We start from the raw sequence: 17,874 nt of genomic DNA on the forward strand, positions 1-17,874 counted from the left end.
ATTGCTCCAAAGATTTCTTTGCAGTGGGATAAAGAGTGCCTCAAGGCTTTTTAAATATTTTCTCTTGGTCAGAACATATGAAAATGTGTGGGTTTGTCACAATGATCTCATCACTAGGTTGTATATCAGACTTATATTCCAATGCATTGATGGCCATGAGATCACTCACAAACGCTTCATATTAACGGATTTTATAAAATACGTGTATTATTTCAAGCATCGTGGATTGGCCACTATGCGTCACATGACATCCAACTTCTTTTGTGCATGCATGGCAGTGCAAAAGGTGCGCAACGAAAATTGACATTGCACGCTCAAGCAGACCAGTGCGGTAGAAGTCCCGAGAGAAGTCCAACAAAACTGTAGGGGAAGGTGGGGTAAGTTGTGACACTTTTTGCATTTTGCATGTTAGAATTGATATGAATAGTAATATTGTAGAAATAAGTACCTTGCCTTTAAATTTGATTCTTGGGAAATATTTTTCACCTTTATATATCTTTCTACCCCCATATTGAAAATCGTTGTGACCTTTGAAAAAACTGATGTCAAATGGCTCAACTTGCCCCATCTGTGGGGTAAGTTGTGCCACCGTCTGGGGTAAGTTGAGCCACAAAAACTATGTACAAAATGTATGCGGGAGAACCAAGATGTCAATTTTTCATTTAAAGTCTTTTCACTTGCTAATTCTCTATAAATACTAACATCTTTTAACAGTAAAAGAACTGTCATGTGAATTTGCTCCTCTCTGCCTGCATATCAATGGCTTAATATGTTTTTTTAATTTTTCATTATATATTACCATAAGAGTTACCATGGCTCAACTTGCCCCATGTTGGTTGGCCGAAATTAGCCCCGTCCGAACTTTTTGCGATATTTTCACATCCATACATTTCTTATGCATCCATCATGTAAAAGACTATGACAAGAGTGAGAATCAATACCTGGACTAACAATATTGTTCTTATTTCTATAATATATTCAAAGACGTGTGTGGGTAAAAAGCACTTATCTATTTCAAACCCTTTTTTACTTTTTTGGCGGAAATTTGTATTTTTCCCTCTAACAAAGTACTTTTTGTTTCAAAGTTGAAAACAATGTGGTGGGGTTGAGGGTTATGCAATGGGTCATCAATAAATGACACCATCACAATGTCTGACTCATTCATTATTAGCCTGGGGGTGGTGGCTCAACTTACCCCGCCTTCCCCTACTGTTACATTTTAAGAATTTGTTTCTGTGTTGCTATTTTATTAAAACAAATAATGCACTTGCTCTGTCGTGAGTAAAAGTAAATGCAGAGAAAGCTCGGTTTCTTCAGATGATGCACACTGGGCACTCGCTGCCAGCGGCTCGTGCACAGTGCGGCACCTATCTAAAGAAACCTCGCGTGCTCTGCATTTCCACTAACGCACTCGGCTGCGTGCATTATTTGTATATTATAGAGTGCGTCTCACAATAAAGGAAACCTGTATTCAGAGATAGATTTCACAATTAATAAATAATTTTTACTATAAATTTGATACTTATGGTAAGAGTGGAATCACATCTCAAATTTGAAACCAACAGCGAGGCAAATTGTTCACACATGGCAGATTACAAACAATTAATATTGAGGCATATCAGAAAAGATATGCACAGAAACTCGCGTGTGAATCTGAATCTACTTTCATTTCAGGGATCAGCAAGAGAATCTTAACAAAGAATACAAAAGAAATCCTAATGAGCCAATCGTCGAATAAGCACTGCCGTCGTATTTCAAACGAATCTTGTCCCATTTTTCTGCGCAACCTGGTTTTGACATTAAAATTTCAAACTCGTCTTGCTCATCAATTATGCGTGAAGTGTTCGTCTTATGTTAGGTATCAAAATAAAGAAGGATATATGAATTATATGATTATGTAAATGAAATATCATAATTTATTTGCCTTTGAAAATGTGTGGGTTTGTCACAATGATCTCTTCACTATCAGACTTATATTCCAATGCATTGCTGGTCATGAGATCACTCACAAATGGTTCATATTAACGGATTATATTATAGTTGCGTCCCACAAAAAAGGAAACCCGTACTCAGAGATGAGATTTCACAATTATTGTTTAATTTTTACTATAAATTTGATATTCAAATTTGAAGATGAAAGACATGGGAATCCCGGTTTCCTTTTTTCTGGGACACACTGTATATTGATCTTACCACTAGGTTGTCTATCAGGATTATATTCCAAGGCGTTGCTGGTGATGAGGTCAATGTCACTCAAGAACTGTTTAGCACTGGTGTACTGATGGAGATTAATCTTATTGTTCATTGTAAAGAGATCCATTGGATTCTTGATTACCTGTACATAGTCTGGAACCTAGGAAAAATATCAAATTAGAATATTATCAATCTATATATCATCTTTATATATCTATTTATCTGTCTGAGATATTTTCATTGAAGTGAATCAACTGTAAAAAGCAAGAATGGAGACATACACTAAACCTTGTGGCATACAATTTATTAGAAGAAACATTTCCAGTTACAATGATACATGTCAAGTTTGGTTTAATGGCTTCTTTTGACAGCTGGTTTATGTTGGGGTGAATCTTAGCATCAAAAGCATTGAACGACGTACGGGCAGATTTAGGTCAAATTGCCAAAAAGGAAGATGACATATTTGGTTTTGAAATATTAGGTTAAAACACTGGGAATCATATAGCTGGGTCTTCCAACACAAGAACACAAGGGATCATTTAATCAATATTGACAATTATGAGAGTTGCTAGGTCTAAGAATGAATCATCTTTATGTTAGTCATAAAGCTCCAAAGCAAATTGGTAGAAATAACTTGGAAAGTCATGTGAAAACAAGTAAATCAAATTAATTCCGCAAGTATACCTCTTCTGGGTCTACTGGACTGGTAAAGACGCGGAACTTTCTCTCTGATGCTAGTCTGGTGAGGACATCCCTCAGGAAGATTCTCAACTCTCTTAGTTTCTTTTCCTCCTCATTGACAAGTTTCTGTATCTCATCTTCTGTTAGTTCCCGTGGTTCTCTAGGGGCAGCCACAGGAAGTATCTCAAGGGTTGCAGAAGCTGTAAGGAATGACATCATTTATTATGCAACAAGCTCTCCCTATCTTTCATACATGCAGATCTAACAAGGGACCATTTCATGAAACAAGATCCCCCCTTGTTTGTTACAAGCTACTGAAATCATTGCATCTGATTGGCTCAGAGCAAATTTGTTAGTGAAAATCACAGACAAGATGCTACAATTAAACACCCCCCTGAGCTTCTTTTAAACTAGCACATCAATGTGGAGCTCATCCGGCATCTCGCAACGAAATTCAACACAATTTTACTTTCAGCCCAGTTGACACTGTAGTGAATTACATTGGTGACATAAATTGAGGATATAGAATTGAAATTGATGAAGAAATGACATAGAAGCATTTTTTTGTAATCTATGAATAAATTTCATATAAATCAAGCATAAATAAGTTTCTAGTCAAAATTTCTAAACTCTGTGTAGAACCTTGGTGAACCTCATGTAGCTCTCAGATGGAACAAAAATAAAGAAGTGGAATTTTCTGTGATTCATGAATACATTTTGCATAAATTGGTATAAATAATTTTCTACTGAAAATTTCATAATTCTATGCAGAAGTTTGGTGAACCTCATGAAGTTCTACCAGATGGAAGAAAAAAAAATCAAAATCGGTCGACAATCAAAGAAAAATAAGGATTTTATCTGAATTTTTAAAAATACGCATAAATTAGCATATTTTATGAGTTTCAAAATTCTGTGTAGAAGTTTTGAATCCCCCACCTAATGCTATCATATAAAGCAAACAGAATTGAAATCAGACTTGAAATGATGAAGAAGAAGCATTTTGAAATTCAGTCAACAAATAAAGAGGCATTTTCTGTGATTTATGAATTTTGCATAAATTAGCATAAATAATTTTCTACTCCAAATTTAAAAATTCTGTGTAAAAGTCTGGTGAACCTCATGAAGCTCTACCAGATGGAAGAAAATAAAAACAAAATCGGTCAACAAATAAAGAAGAAGCATTTTATGTGAATTTTAAAAATATGCATAAATTAATTTCGCATTAATTAGCATGAAAATTGTTTTAGTCAAAATTTCAAAATTCTGTGTAGAAGTTTGGTGAACCTCATAAAGCTCTACCAGATGGAAGCAAAAAATTCAAAATCGGTCAATAAATAAAGAAGCATTTTTTGTGAATTTTGAAAAATGCGCAAAAATTAGCATATTTAATGAGTTTCAAAATTCTGTGTAGAAGTTTTGAATCCCCCACCTAGTGCTATCATATAAAGCAAACAGAATTGAAATCGGACTTGAAATGGCGAAGAAGAAGCATTTTGAAATTGTGGACGGACGACAGACGCCCTTTGGGCCGGATGAGCTAAAAATTGACAAGGTTCTATATGATAGGGCCGCTAAAGCTATTGGAAAGATATTAGAAATAAGCAAATTAAGTCTCGAAATAAGCAATTTAGGTGCCAGATTGAACAATATTCTTATGAGTACAGTTAAACTTGCAAAAGTCAACTTTTATTAGGCAAATTTTTGCATAAGTCTATGTACTTGTTCAAGCAGATAATGAGAAAAATGGGTTAATTCCCTTTCCTAAGTCAAATGTCTCTTGGAAATAAGGATTAATGCCTTAACAAAGTGCACCATGTGGGAATTGAACCCGGGTCACCGGAATCCGAAACCCCCGTTCTAAAGACTAAGCTATCGTGCCTCCCTTTACCATTGATATAATCTTACCAGGTTTGGTTTTCCTATTAGGGACCTTAGCAGCTTGAACCAGGATGAGATCTTTGAAGAACTGTCTTCTCTCATCCATCTTAAAAAGTCTCATTGTCATTATCTCACCATGACCACCAATGAACAAAGACTGCATCTACATTCAAGTAAGAATATTGGCATCATTTAAGCAAGGCAACATCTTTCACAACTGCCTTGCTCACAGAATAATCAATGTATTAAATAAATATTGACCCCTCTTTTGGGGGCGATACTATACAAATATACCAGGATGCTTGAAGATCTGGCTAAAACTATTAACATCGGAGGAACATCAAATAGAATGCTTGTTAATGTTCCCGAGTGTGAATAATTTTAGCTTGTTATGAGAATGGGTACAAACCCGTCACTGGTCTTCAGACTATAGGCCTATCTGTTGACCTTCAGTCTCCGGAGAATATAGAAGGCCTATAGTCTCAAGGTCAGTTTGGGGCGATATCTTTTACTAATGTAATGACAAGCAGTCAATATATGTATATTTCATCTGTCATAATAATACTAATTAGGTTAATGGTCTTGGTCTAAACAATGTCAAATATGTAAGGCCTTTGATCAGAGGTTTGGTGAAACTATAGGCCCCGTCACATCATTCCGTGCAAGCCTTGCGGGTGATTGCCCACAACTCACCCGCAAAAATGTTTTTAGCATGTTCAAAACTTTTCTGCGGGCATCTCAGACTTGCGTGCGAGATACTGTCAATCTGCAGGTAGCATAAAGAGTTACCCGCAAGTCACACGCAAGGCTTGCACGGAAAGATGTGCTAGACCTTATCCCCTCAGTGACGCGAATGCAACCATTTTCTGGCGTCACTTTACGAACCATAGTTCCAACCACCTCCTCTGGGGGCCATACATATTTGTTCACTATTGAACATAAGCCTGTTCACTATTGAACATAAGCCTGTTCACTATGGGCTTTGTACAGGTACAATCTGGTTCTATGAAGCAATGGGTTAAAGGGATGTTCCAGGCTGGAGATATTTATATCTCATTAAATAGAGTAAAATTTACAAAGCAAAATGCTAAAAATTTGATCAAAATCAAATGACAAAATTATTGAATTTTAAAGATTTGCATTATTTCGGTGAAACACTTCTAGGCATGTCTTAATGAATATTCATTAGGTGGGCTGATGATTTCATATCCCCACTTGTTCTTTTGTAGTTTATTACATGAAATTAGGTTTATTCAAAAATGTTCTACCAAGAACTAAAACAATTGGATTGACAACTGATTAAGTGCATTTGCTATTTATTGCTGCAACTTATTTCATCATGATGGAGACACATCATTTACACATTTATGAATAAATGAAATAATGATTTTATGTAATAACATAAGTGAAAGGAAAGTGGGGATGTGACATCAGCATGAAGACATGCTTGGAACTGTTTCACCGGAATAATGCAAATATCTAAAATTCAATAACTTCATTATTTGTCGTGCGATTTCGATGAAATTTTCAGCATTTGCTCCGTGAATTTTACTCTATTTATTATATCTTTAGCCCAGAGTATCCCTTTAATATTGGAGAATTGTTAGGTGTAACTCAAAATAACCAAGAAAAGCCAGGTTGGGTGTCCACTGACTTGGTGAGCTAATTTTATTTCTTTTCAGACCTGTTTCATTTTAACATATGGATGGAATGTGAAATATACATTTGTGCTGGGATGAGAGTTAGATACCTGATGTCCAAACTGGACAAGTTTAAACTCACAATAGCAATATATTTTTATCAAAAGTATCGACCTTCTATGTGTAATTTTATCTCATGAATGATGTCGTGCTTAAAAATTGTTTATGTATTTAATACTGCACAGATTTGTCTCTATAACGATAATACCAATCAAGTGAGCTGCTTACTTCAACTGGGATATCCCTAAGTGGAACGTCTGAGGTAGCTAGCAGTAGTATAGGGGCTGATGGAGGTAGATCTTGAAGCAGAGTGAGGAAAGTTGCTTGCAATGTTGTAGAACATGCATCCCACCATTGACCAATATGAGGGATGTAGATGATACTAGGGCTGGTACGCCTTGCCTCGCGGAATACCTACAGAGAGAAAGGATCGTGAAATGCTAGTCTTAGATTTCCTAGTAGTTCTTATGAAGGTTCAGAAGAATCAGTATCAACATCACAATCATCACTATAATCAACATTGTCGTAGTTGTCACAATCATCATCATCATCATCATTACCATGCAACTGAGCACCAACAATACAACTGTCCACTTTTAATACCTGAGAATCTCCTCCTCCTCCTCTTCATCATTCTCCTTATCCTTCTCTTTCTCCTCCTCTACCTCTCCTTCACCTCTTTCTTATACTCCTCCTTCTTCCTCCATATTCCTCCTTCACCTTATCTCCCTTCTTCTCCTCTTCCTCCTCCCATCCCTCTATCATACCTGAGCGCAGGATTCCTCTGGTGTTTTAGCACTACATGCATACAATGCAGGTAGGTCTAAGCAATGCACAGGAAGCTTTTCCATATGATGCAGAAGAGCCGGAGTGAGATGCGAGGTCTGACCCATACCAGGCTGACCAGTAAGAAGGAAACGTGGTCGGTGGGCGTATGGTCTATGGTAGGAGGTACTAGGAGATGATAGTAAAAATACAAGATTATTAACCCCAAATCATTTCATTGTCATTCCTTTATAAACTGACAAATCTTATGTCATTTCCAATATCAGGACTGTGCATGACCATAAAGACAAATTAAATTGCACAAGTTCAAATACCTTTGTGCAGAGTAAGTACTATTGAATAGACTAGGTTTGTTTACCTTGCAAAGTTGAGGAATGATTTAGATGAGTGAGAAAGTCTCTTAGACCCAGAGGTTGGGGTAGGGCCGTTGAATATACTAGGTTGATCCTCCTCATCCCAGTCATTATTGTGCAGCATATCAGTCGTAGGATCGGATGTATCTCCTGAAATCAAGGAAAATACGACCAATATCAGCAAGAATTCATACCAGCCAACATGGCAAGTGTGGTGATACAATGACAAAGTTCACAAAACTCAAATGAATTGTGGTCATACAAAATGTTGTGCAACTTTGGAACCGTGTATCACTACCAGGTCATTGCAAATTTGTCTGAAAAATTGTGTGAGACTTGAAAGCAAAAGCCTGGAAATGTCACCACTTTTGTTAATGCATAAAGCAAGAAAGGGGCCGGGGGGGGGGGGGGGGGGAGCGTGTCTTGGAGTCCCACATGTCTAATCATACTTTCAATTTAAAAAGCTGATATTAAAAGCAAAAGCAACCAACCTTGTGAAGTAGATTTGTCTTGATACAAAGCTGAAGGGAAGACACGATTAAGAATATCCAGGGCAGCATTGAATTGATTCTCCAGCAATGGACGAACAAGAAGGGTCAAGCTACGACCAGGACTGACCACTGACCGCTGAGAGGCTGGTACGATACGTTGCATAGCCTGATGGAAGTCCACAGCACCCACTTGAATTTCAGTAACGTCCAGCTGGAGTTTTTCCTTGGAGGTATAGATTTGTGGATAACGTCGTCTAAGAGCATAAAGAGCAGCTTCAGTGCACAAGGCCTTTAGGTCGGCACCACAGTAACCTAGACAATAGTCAAATTATGAACAAATTAAAATGGAACATAACATTTTAAAAGTGTTTATGTTGAGAACTGTATTATTATTATTATCATGAAGATGAAAAAAAATATGAAATTATAAAAGATAACAATACAAATGGGCAAAAAGTATGAGGCGCCGAATGTACCAATATTATATAGAACAATTATTTGTTATATAATCATTATTTATTAAATAATAACTATTATTTATATATAATTTACATTTTATTTGTAAATAACTACTATTATATAAAATATCATTTCTAATTATTTATATATAATTCCAAGTAATACCTCATTATTTGTAAATAATAATAGTTCGACATTCCATTATTTATAAATAATGATTATTTGTTTTTCATTATTTATAAATAATGATTATTTGTTTTTCATTATTTATAAATAATGATTATTTGTTTTTCATTATTTACAAAGAATGATTATTTGTTTTTCGTTATTTATAAATAATGATTATTTGTTTTTCATTATTTATAAATAATGATTATTTGTTTTTCATTATTTACAAATAATGATTATTTGTTTTTCATTATTTATAAATAATGATTATTTGTTTTTCATTATTTATAAATAATGATTATTTGTTTTTCATTATTTATAAATAATGATTATTTGTTTTTCATTATTTATAAATAATGATTATTTGTTTTTCATTATTTATAAATAATGATTATTTGTTTTTCATTATTTACAAATAATGATTATTTGTTTTTCATTATTTATAAATAATGATTATTTGTTTTTCATTATTTATAAATAATTTGTTGAGTTTTCCATTATTTATAAATAATGATTATTTGTTAAATAATGAAAACGTCTACTTCATTATCTATAAATAATTTTTTTCGAGTGCACCATTATTCTCATTATTTATAAATAATCATTATTTAATGTTCGAGTTTTCCATTATTTATAAATAAAGATTATTTGTTAAATAATGAAATATCTACTTCATTATTTATAAATAATAATTTTGTTTCAATATCCCATTATTTATAAATAATCATTATTTATAAACAATTTTTACAGTTTGCCATTATATACAAATAATCATTATTTATATACAAATAACCATTATTTATTAAATAATGCCATTATTTATTAAATAATGGAAAACTCGCTATAACATGCAAATGTGGGACCGCCCATGATATGAATATTCATGATGCGATTTCCTTTTTCGTGATTTTTCTTCACAAATTTTTGTCCATTTCCTCTTCATAATGACATTTCTTGAAGCAATTTTCTAGGGATATGGTCTGATTGTAATATTCTTCATTTTCTATATAACTTCGTCTTCGTAGAAATATCAAAAAGTGTAATTTTATACGATTTTTCCTACAGTTCACAATCCCCATAGGCGCGCGTGTATCGTAGGGACAACCGGTGAATCGACGGAGTGCTATTCATCGAAATACTACGTTGGTTGGTCCCCGGAAGTGGCGGGCGGAATTTAGCCCGAATCCTCGATGGAAGTCGATCAAGTGCATATGAGCTGAGAGAGTGAAATATCAGTGTACTTGTACAGGCCCTTCTACTTTTTATAAATATTTCTTGTTGCTTTTTTTGTTAAGTTAATTTTTCCTGGTGTAGAGATAAGTTTCAGTTCTAATAATGCACTTCAAATACATTTTGGAGTGTCTGTTTGAGGCGTTTGGGGTGATTTCACCCTGGCCCCAAAATGCTCGCAACGACAATACGGGGGCATGATGACCCCTAAATTTTTAAAAACTTATTTTTCTATTGAAAATTATCACAAAATTCACCAAAAGTGTGCACGAAAGCCTTCGTATTTCACTTTTAAAACTCCAAAAAGTGCCCAAATGACAAGCTTGGTCGCTTCGCTGTGTCGCTTTCAACTTGAGAACGTTTACGCGTCTGCTTCCCCCCCCCTCCTCCGAAAGAAATTCTGTATACGGCCATGCTCTAAAGAGCCTGGCACATTGATTTATGTATACTTTCATTTTCATTATCAACATGGCCTTACGCAGAATTTTTTCCAGGGGGGCCGGGGCCGGAGCATGACGCGCGTAAACTTACACAGAATTTTTACCGGGGGGGGGGGGGGGGGGGGGGGAGCAGCTAGGACGCGCGTAAAGTTTCTCAAAAAAATCTTGAAAAAGCGAAGCGACCAAGCTTGTCATTTGAGCTTGGTCGCGTCGCTGTCTCGCTTTCAAGATTTTTTTGAGAAACTTTACGCGCGTCCTAGCTGCCCCCCCCCCCCCCCCGGTAAAAATTCTGTGTAAGGCCATGATGATAATGTGATAAAAATAATGAAAATGAAAAGTACATATAAATCAATGTGCCATATGCTCTTTTGAGCATGGCCGTTCACAGAATTTCTTTCGGGGGGTGGGGGCAGACGCGCGTAAACGTTCTCAAGTTGAAAGCGAGACAGCGAAGCGACCGAGCTTGTCATTTGGGCCTGGTCCCGTGGCTGTCTCGCTTTCAAGATTTTTTTGAGAAAGTTTACGCGCGTCATGCTCCGGCCCCGGCCCCCCTGGAAAAAATTCTGCGTAAGGCCATGTTGATAATGAGATAAAAATAATGAAAATGAAAGTATACATAAATCAATGTGCCAGGCTCTTTAGAGCATGGCCGTATACAGAATTTCTTTCGGAGGAGGGGGGGGGGGGGAAGCAGACGCGTAAACGTTCTCAAGTTGAAAGCGACACAGCGAAGCGACCAAGCTTGTCATTTGGGCACTTTTTGGAGTTTTAAAAGTGAAATACGAAGGCTTTCGTGCACACTTTTGGTGAATTTTGTGATAATTTTCAATAGAAAAATAAGTTTTTAAAAATTTAGGGGTCATCATGCCCCCGTATTTAACGTATTGTCGTTGCGAGCATTTTGGGGCCAGGGTGAAATCACCCCAAACGCCTCAAACAGACACTCCAAAATGTATTTGAAGTGCATTATTAGAACTGAAACTTATCTCTACACCAGGAAAAATTAACTTAACAAAAAAAGCAACAAGAAATATTTATAAAAAGTAGAAGGGCCTGTACAAGTACACTGATATTTCACTCTCTCAGCTCATATGCACTTGATCGACTTCCATCGAGGATTCGGGCTAAATTCCGCCCGCCACTTCCGGGGACCAACCAACGTAGTATTTCGATGAAGAGCACTCCGTCGATTCACCGGTTGTCCCTACGATACACGCGCGCCTATGGGGATTGTGAACTGTAGGAAAAATCGTATAATATTACACTTTTTGATATTTCTACGAAGACGAAGTTATATAGAAAATGAAGAATATTACAATCAGACCATATCCCTAGAAAATTGCTTCAAGAAATGTCATTATGAAGAGGAAATGGACAAAAATTTGTGAAGAAAAATCACGAAAAAGGAAATCGCATCATGAATATTCATATCATGGGCGGTCCCACATTTGCATGTTATAGCGAGTTTTCCATTATTTAATAAATAATGGCATTATTTAATAAATAATGGTTATTTGTATATAAATAATGATTATTTGTATATAATGGCAAACTGTAAAAATTGTTTATAAATAATGATTATTTATAAATAATGTAAATAATGGGATATTGAAACAAAATTATTATTTATAAATAATGAAGTAGATATTTCATTATTTAACAAATAATCTTTATTTATAAATAATGGAAAACTCGAACATTAAACAATGATTATTTATAAATAATGAGAATAATGGTGCACTCGAAAAAATTATTTATAAATAATGAAGTAGACGTTTTCATTATTTAACAAATAATCATTATTTATAAATAATGGAAAACTCAACAAATTACTTATAAATAATGAAAAACAAATAATCATTATTTATAAATAATGAAAAACAAATAATCATTATTTGTAAATAATGAAAAACAAATAATCATTATTTATAAATAATGAAAAACAAATAATCATTATTTATAAATAATGAAAAACAAATAATCATTATTTATAAATAATGAAAAACAAATAATCATTATTTATTAATAATGAAAAACAAATAATCATTATTTATAAATAATGAAAAACAAATAATCATTATTTATAAATAATGAAAAACAAATAATCATTATTTATAAATAATGAAAAACAAATAATCATTATTTATAAATAACGAAAAACAAATAATCATTATTTGTAAATAATGAAAAACAAATAATCATTATTTATAAATAATGAAAAACAAATAATCATTATTTATAAATAATGAAAAACAAATAATCATTATTTATAAATAATGGAATGTCGAACTATTATTATTTACAAATAATGAAGTATTACTTGGAATTATATATAAATAATTAGAAATGATATTTTATATAATAGTAGTTATTTACAAATAAAATGTAAATTATATATAAATAATAGTTATTATTTAATAAATAATGATTATATAACAAATAATTGTTCTATATATAATATTGGTACATTCGGCGCCTCATAAAAAAGCAATCTGAAATAGTTGAATTAATGATATGTAATATTCAAAATAATAATCAATATCATAACAAAGGGTACTTACTAGTATGACATGCATAACAACTAGTATAGTCCTCTATGTGCTTTACAATTATGAATAAACAAAATATGAATATACAAAAAGACAGTTGTAAATTATAACAATAATATAAACCACATATCGAGGACTATACTAGTTGTTATGAATTGTCATAAGTACCCTCTGTTATGATATTGATTATTATGTTGAGTATTACATATCATTAATTCAACTATTTCAGATTTTCTGCCCATTTTAATATTTACAACTGTCTTTTTGTATATTCATATACAAAGTTATGTATAACTTAATGTAACTCAAAAAATTAAATAAACAGAGCAACTTGCATATATATGAATGTAAACCTAGTCTAAACCTGGTCGTTTGCGGGTATCTTCTTGTTTTTCTTCTTGCCTTAACCCTAAAAGGCCCGGGGATGGGGGGGCAGAATCCGCCACCCTCTACATTTTTCGCGATAAATCCGCCGCCTCGGCAGTAAGATGGGTCCAAATAACCCGGCTTTTTTAGGGTTAAACACACGGGGAAAGAGAAAAAAATAATCACATGCAACCAGATCCAGACTGAAACCCCTATGAAAGCCTTGAAAAATAATCAAGTCTCTCCCTAACAGGATAAGAAACATGATGATAAACTAGAATAGGCAAATTAACAATATACAATCAAATACATTTATTCAAAATGTTATCATATAAAAATTCATAGTTAATACAAATTAATCAAAACAACAAGATTAAATGCTAAACATTTCAGATATTCCAGTCACATAGTTTCTTATTGCCCTGCTGATTTCTCAATGAGATCCTGAAGACTGGAGAGGATTTCTTACTTACCGACACATTTTTCAGCAACTTCTGAAACAAAAGCCGTGGCTAGCTTTGGATTCCATTGGTTGGTGTGTATATTGAGAATACTTGTCCTTGCCTAATAAAACATATATCAGATACAAGAGGTTTAGATAAAGCTTTGTTTTAGCTTCAATGGTACATTCACCTATTGAAAACTGTTGGTATATTACATTCTGATTTGTGTTCCTTTAGTTCTGAACACACTGAACTATTTATTTTGGGAATGCCCCTTAACTCATCGATTTTTAGATAATTAAAAAAAATAAGGTCATATTTTAATTACAAAAATTTAATTTAGCATACAAGTGGAGATTATTATTCTTTTAATTTCAATATTTTATATGCTATATTAAAGTATTATATATTTTCAACTAGAATATTACAAGTTTATTTATCGTTTTCATAATTTCAAAAGAAATTAAAATGTCAGCATAATAAAATGCACTATGAACATACAACAATGCCTACTTTAATTCAATTGCGTGTTTCTTACAATAAATGAACAAAGCCAATAGATTAAATACCTCAAGTGAAGGTAGGGGGAAGAGGAATTCCCTATCAAAACGTCCAGGTCTCCTGAGGGCGGGGTCAATAGCATCAATCCTATTGGTGGCCCCAATCACCACTATCTCTCCTCTACTATCCAGTCCGTCCATCAGGGCCAGAAGGGTCGACACAATGGAACTATGGATCTGATCTTGGCGGCTTGACCGGACGGGAGCCAGACCATCGATCTCATCAAAGAAGATGATGGATGGTCGCATGGTGAAGGCCTGATGGATCAAACAAACAATGAAATAGAGGAGTGAATGAATAAATAAGGCTACATGACCAGCGCTACAACAAAATTGTTTGAACGTTGCTATCTAGTTGTTCTCTCATATTTCACATATAGGGTCAGTGATTTTCCTTTTTAAAATGGTCTTTTCCCTTCCTGGAACACCTGATCCAAAATGGAAATTTCAATTTGTCATAGAAAATGTACATAGCAAATAATGAACTCCATTTTGCAAAGGTAACTTCAATGAATTTCCTCATGAAAAGTAAAGAACCATAATGAAGTTTCCAATTTGATTACTGGTTAGCAGAAAATCACTGTCCCTATTCATATTAATGGTCAAAGTCTATGTGACGCTCCATTAATTTCTGAGGGGGGCTTCCATAATATTAGCAGTCCTGAATGCAAATCCCATTGGCTCTAAACATGGGTGGGTTTCTAAGAGACCCACGAACAGGACTCAATATATGTATTTAACATATTGTAACTATTTCTGAACCAATTTTGCCCCACAAAATGTAACCTGTGTTTATAACTGACGCACCGAGTTATACTTCGGAGTGCCCCGGAGTGCCGCAATACAAACCACTATCTTTCATTTATCGAGGTACAACCGTTCAGGTCCAAGTGGGTATTCCGCATGCGCACTTACTTGCCCTAGGCAACAATAATAGAGCACTATCATCGTTTTGAAGATTGATAATAGAGCAGTGATAGCATTTGACCATTAAAAGCACATAAAAATTTATACTTTTTTAGAAGCACAGGAACAGCCCTAAAAAAGGCACATTTTCATTTTGCACCTTAGGGTATCAAATTGTCCATCAATTTACAATCTATCATCAGTATAGATGAATGTAGTCGTATCAAAAGTGCATATCTCCTGCTTTTCAACAATATCTGAAGAAAAGTATATCCATATTGATATTATCAATGAATATTGAAAGATTCTTACTTGATCAAAGAGTAGCCTGAGCTGGCGTTCTGATTCCCCAACCCATTTGCTAAGGCAATCAGCTCCTTTCCTCATGAAGAATGCTACTCTCTTTTCACCTTGTTTACACTCATTGGCCAATGCCCTGGCAACAAGGGTCTTCCCCGTCCCTGGGGGACCATGGAACAATACTCCCCTGGGTGGGGCAATCTTAAAACGTTCAAAGACTTCAGGGTAGAGAAGAGGAAAGACTACCATCTCCTTGAGAGCTTGGACATGAGAGCCTAAACCACCAACGGCATCAAAGGTCACCTACAAATCAAAGGAACACATGATATGAAACAGATACAAATAAAATTATGCCAGGGCATTAGTAAGAAAAGTTATGAATAATAATTAATAATAGTCAGTTTTCATGTAGTGCATAACACATAATAAATATGTCTCTATATGTTTCAGAATATAAGGGAAAGTAAAAGATGTGTGTGTTGGTGACTTTTCTTTGTTGAGATGAGGTACAATTTGTATAAGTAGGATTTAAGGGCCGATTTGGATTCATCAACTGAATCAAATTGTTTTCAGGGAATTTTGGAGTTTGTTTCACAAGACAGGGGCTTTCTTTTTTTATATTGGAGGATACGATTAATCAATTCTTACTTTGTGAACATAGATGACGTGTTGACTTATAGACAGTAACTAAATCATTTAGGTATGAAGGAGCAAGTCAATAGAAGCATTGATAAACTAATAAAAAAAATTTAAATTGGATTTGAAATGTAACAAGTACATTTGTAGTTATTCTTATTACAAGCACAATGATGTGTATAATATGACACAGTGGATCCTTGGTATTTATCCTAATCTCAGAACTATGACCAGTCAATAGAAATAGTCATTAGTCTCAGTCATCAGCAAATTTGTCAGCTGAAAATAAACTGATCACATGATAGATTTCAGCCAATCAGATATCATCATTCATAAAAAAAAAACATCTTGTGAAGTTTACTTTCCTCAAGAATTGAGAGGGAAAATCGCCATTACCATAAAACATTGGATTAATTTGGGTAATACAAACAGTACAAATTAATTGCACTATCCAAAGAATATTATATATCCATGTTCAATGGAATATTCAGAGTTATTTAGGGATTTTGTTCCAGGTGGGTTTCCTCATAAAACTGTTTGTAAGTTAAGAGCAACTTTAAGAAGGACTGGTGATCCTTTCTTGTGGTAATGTTATATTTATTGGCGATGGTTTAGCGCGTATAAGAAAGGATCACCAGTCATTCTTAAAGTCACTCTTAACTTACGAACAGCTCTATGAAACAGCCCCGGGGTTGATTGCAGGATTGCTAACAATAAATTTGATTTCTTAAAAGATGCGAATGATGAAAGTATCTTACTGATGAATCAATGTTCATAGGGTCTACATCAGCTAGACTACTACCGATTCTCTGCCTATCTTTGATCACTCCTCCTGATATATCATCCTTAGTCAAATTCATTGGAAGACACCTACAGAAAAAAAATCAATTGTTAAATAAACAATGTCTATTCATTGAAAGACGCCTACAAAAAAAATCAAACATTAGTATGTCATATTCACTGGAAGGCGCCTACAAAAAAAAAGATCAGACAAACATTAAATAAACAATGTTCAATTCATTGGAAAAAAACACCTACAAAAATTCAGTTTTATTTGAATGAATTGACATTAAATGTGTCAGTTCATTTTAAGGGGTACTCCATGCTGGAAACAATATGATTTGAACAAAGTAAAATCAGACAAACAAAGAATTTAAAATTTAATAAAAATATGACAAGGAATAACAAAGTTCTGACATTTAAAACTTTGCATTATTTTGGTACAACAGTTTTATTCATATCTTCATGAATATTTAGTTGATTTTATTATATCTCTATTTATGAGCTGCTATATAATGTACATCGTCATTAGAATGTTATGTTGTTTTTATTAGCCTTTTTTTATAGGCTTGTGAAATAAAGACGTAATGAAATGAAATAGGTATTTAGCAACCTGATGTCATATGTCCATTTATCCTTGGTATTTTATCATATAAAATCATTATATTTATTAAAATTTTGTCAACAAAGAATATAAGAAAATTGATTGACAACTGATTAAATGCATATTTATTTCTTCAACTTATTTTGTTACAAGGGAGATTTATCATACACACATGAATGATTTCATTAAATAACATAAGAGGAAAGTGGGAACATGACATCATCAGCCTATCTAATGAATATTCATGATAGCATGCATATAACTATTTTCACAAAATATTGAATTTTAAAATTCAATATCTTATGTTGTTTTATATACGATTTTGATAAAATGCTGACTGAAATAAATGAT

At 33.9% G+C, this 17,874-nt stretch overlaps 1 protein-coding gene across 3 annotated transcripts in view; it reads right to left on the bottom strand.

The window, feature by feature from the left end:
* The window catches only part of LOC129280844 (ATPase family AAA domain-containing protein 2-like), a 36,736-nt gene that overhangs the window by 6,855 nt on the left and 12,007 nt on the right, over positions 1-17,874 (bottom strand). For all 3 annotated transcript variants that reach the window (XM_064111757.1, XM_064111758.1, XM_064111759.1), the window contains exons 9-19: positions 16,898-17,009; positions 15,516-15,806; positions 14,307-14,555; positions 13,768-13,858; positions 8,083-8,394; positions 7,597-7,741; positions 7,220-7,406; positions 6,681-6,866; positions 4,780-4,915; positions 2,878-3,074; positions 2,194-2,353 (exon numbers count right to left, since the gene is read on the bottom strand). In XM_064111757.1, coding sequence (XP_063967827.1) covers positions 2,194-2,353; positions 2,878-3,074; positions 4,780-4,915; positions 6,681-6,866; positions 7,220-7,406; positions 7,597-7,741; positions 8,083-8,394; positions 13,768-13,858; positions 14,307-14,555; positions 15,516-15,806; positions 16,898-17,009 — 2,066 coding nt within the window. The remainder of the gene's footprint in view (positions 1-2,193; positions 2,354-2,877; positions 3,075-4,779; positions 4,916-6,680; positions 6,867-7,219; positions 7,407-7,596; positions 7,742-8,082; positions 8,395-13,767; positions 13,859-14,306; positions 14,556-15,515; positions 15,807-16,897; positions 17,010-17,874) is intronic.

The sequence above is a fragment of the Lytechinus pictus genome, chromosome 17, assembly GCF_037042905.1.
Source record: "Lytechinus pictus isolate F3 Inbred chromosome 17, Lp3.0, whole genome shotgun sequence".
NCBI classification, from domain to species: Eukaryota; Metazoa; Echinodermata; class Echinoidea; order Temnopleuroida; family Toxopneustidae; genus Lytechinus; species Lytechinus pictus.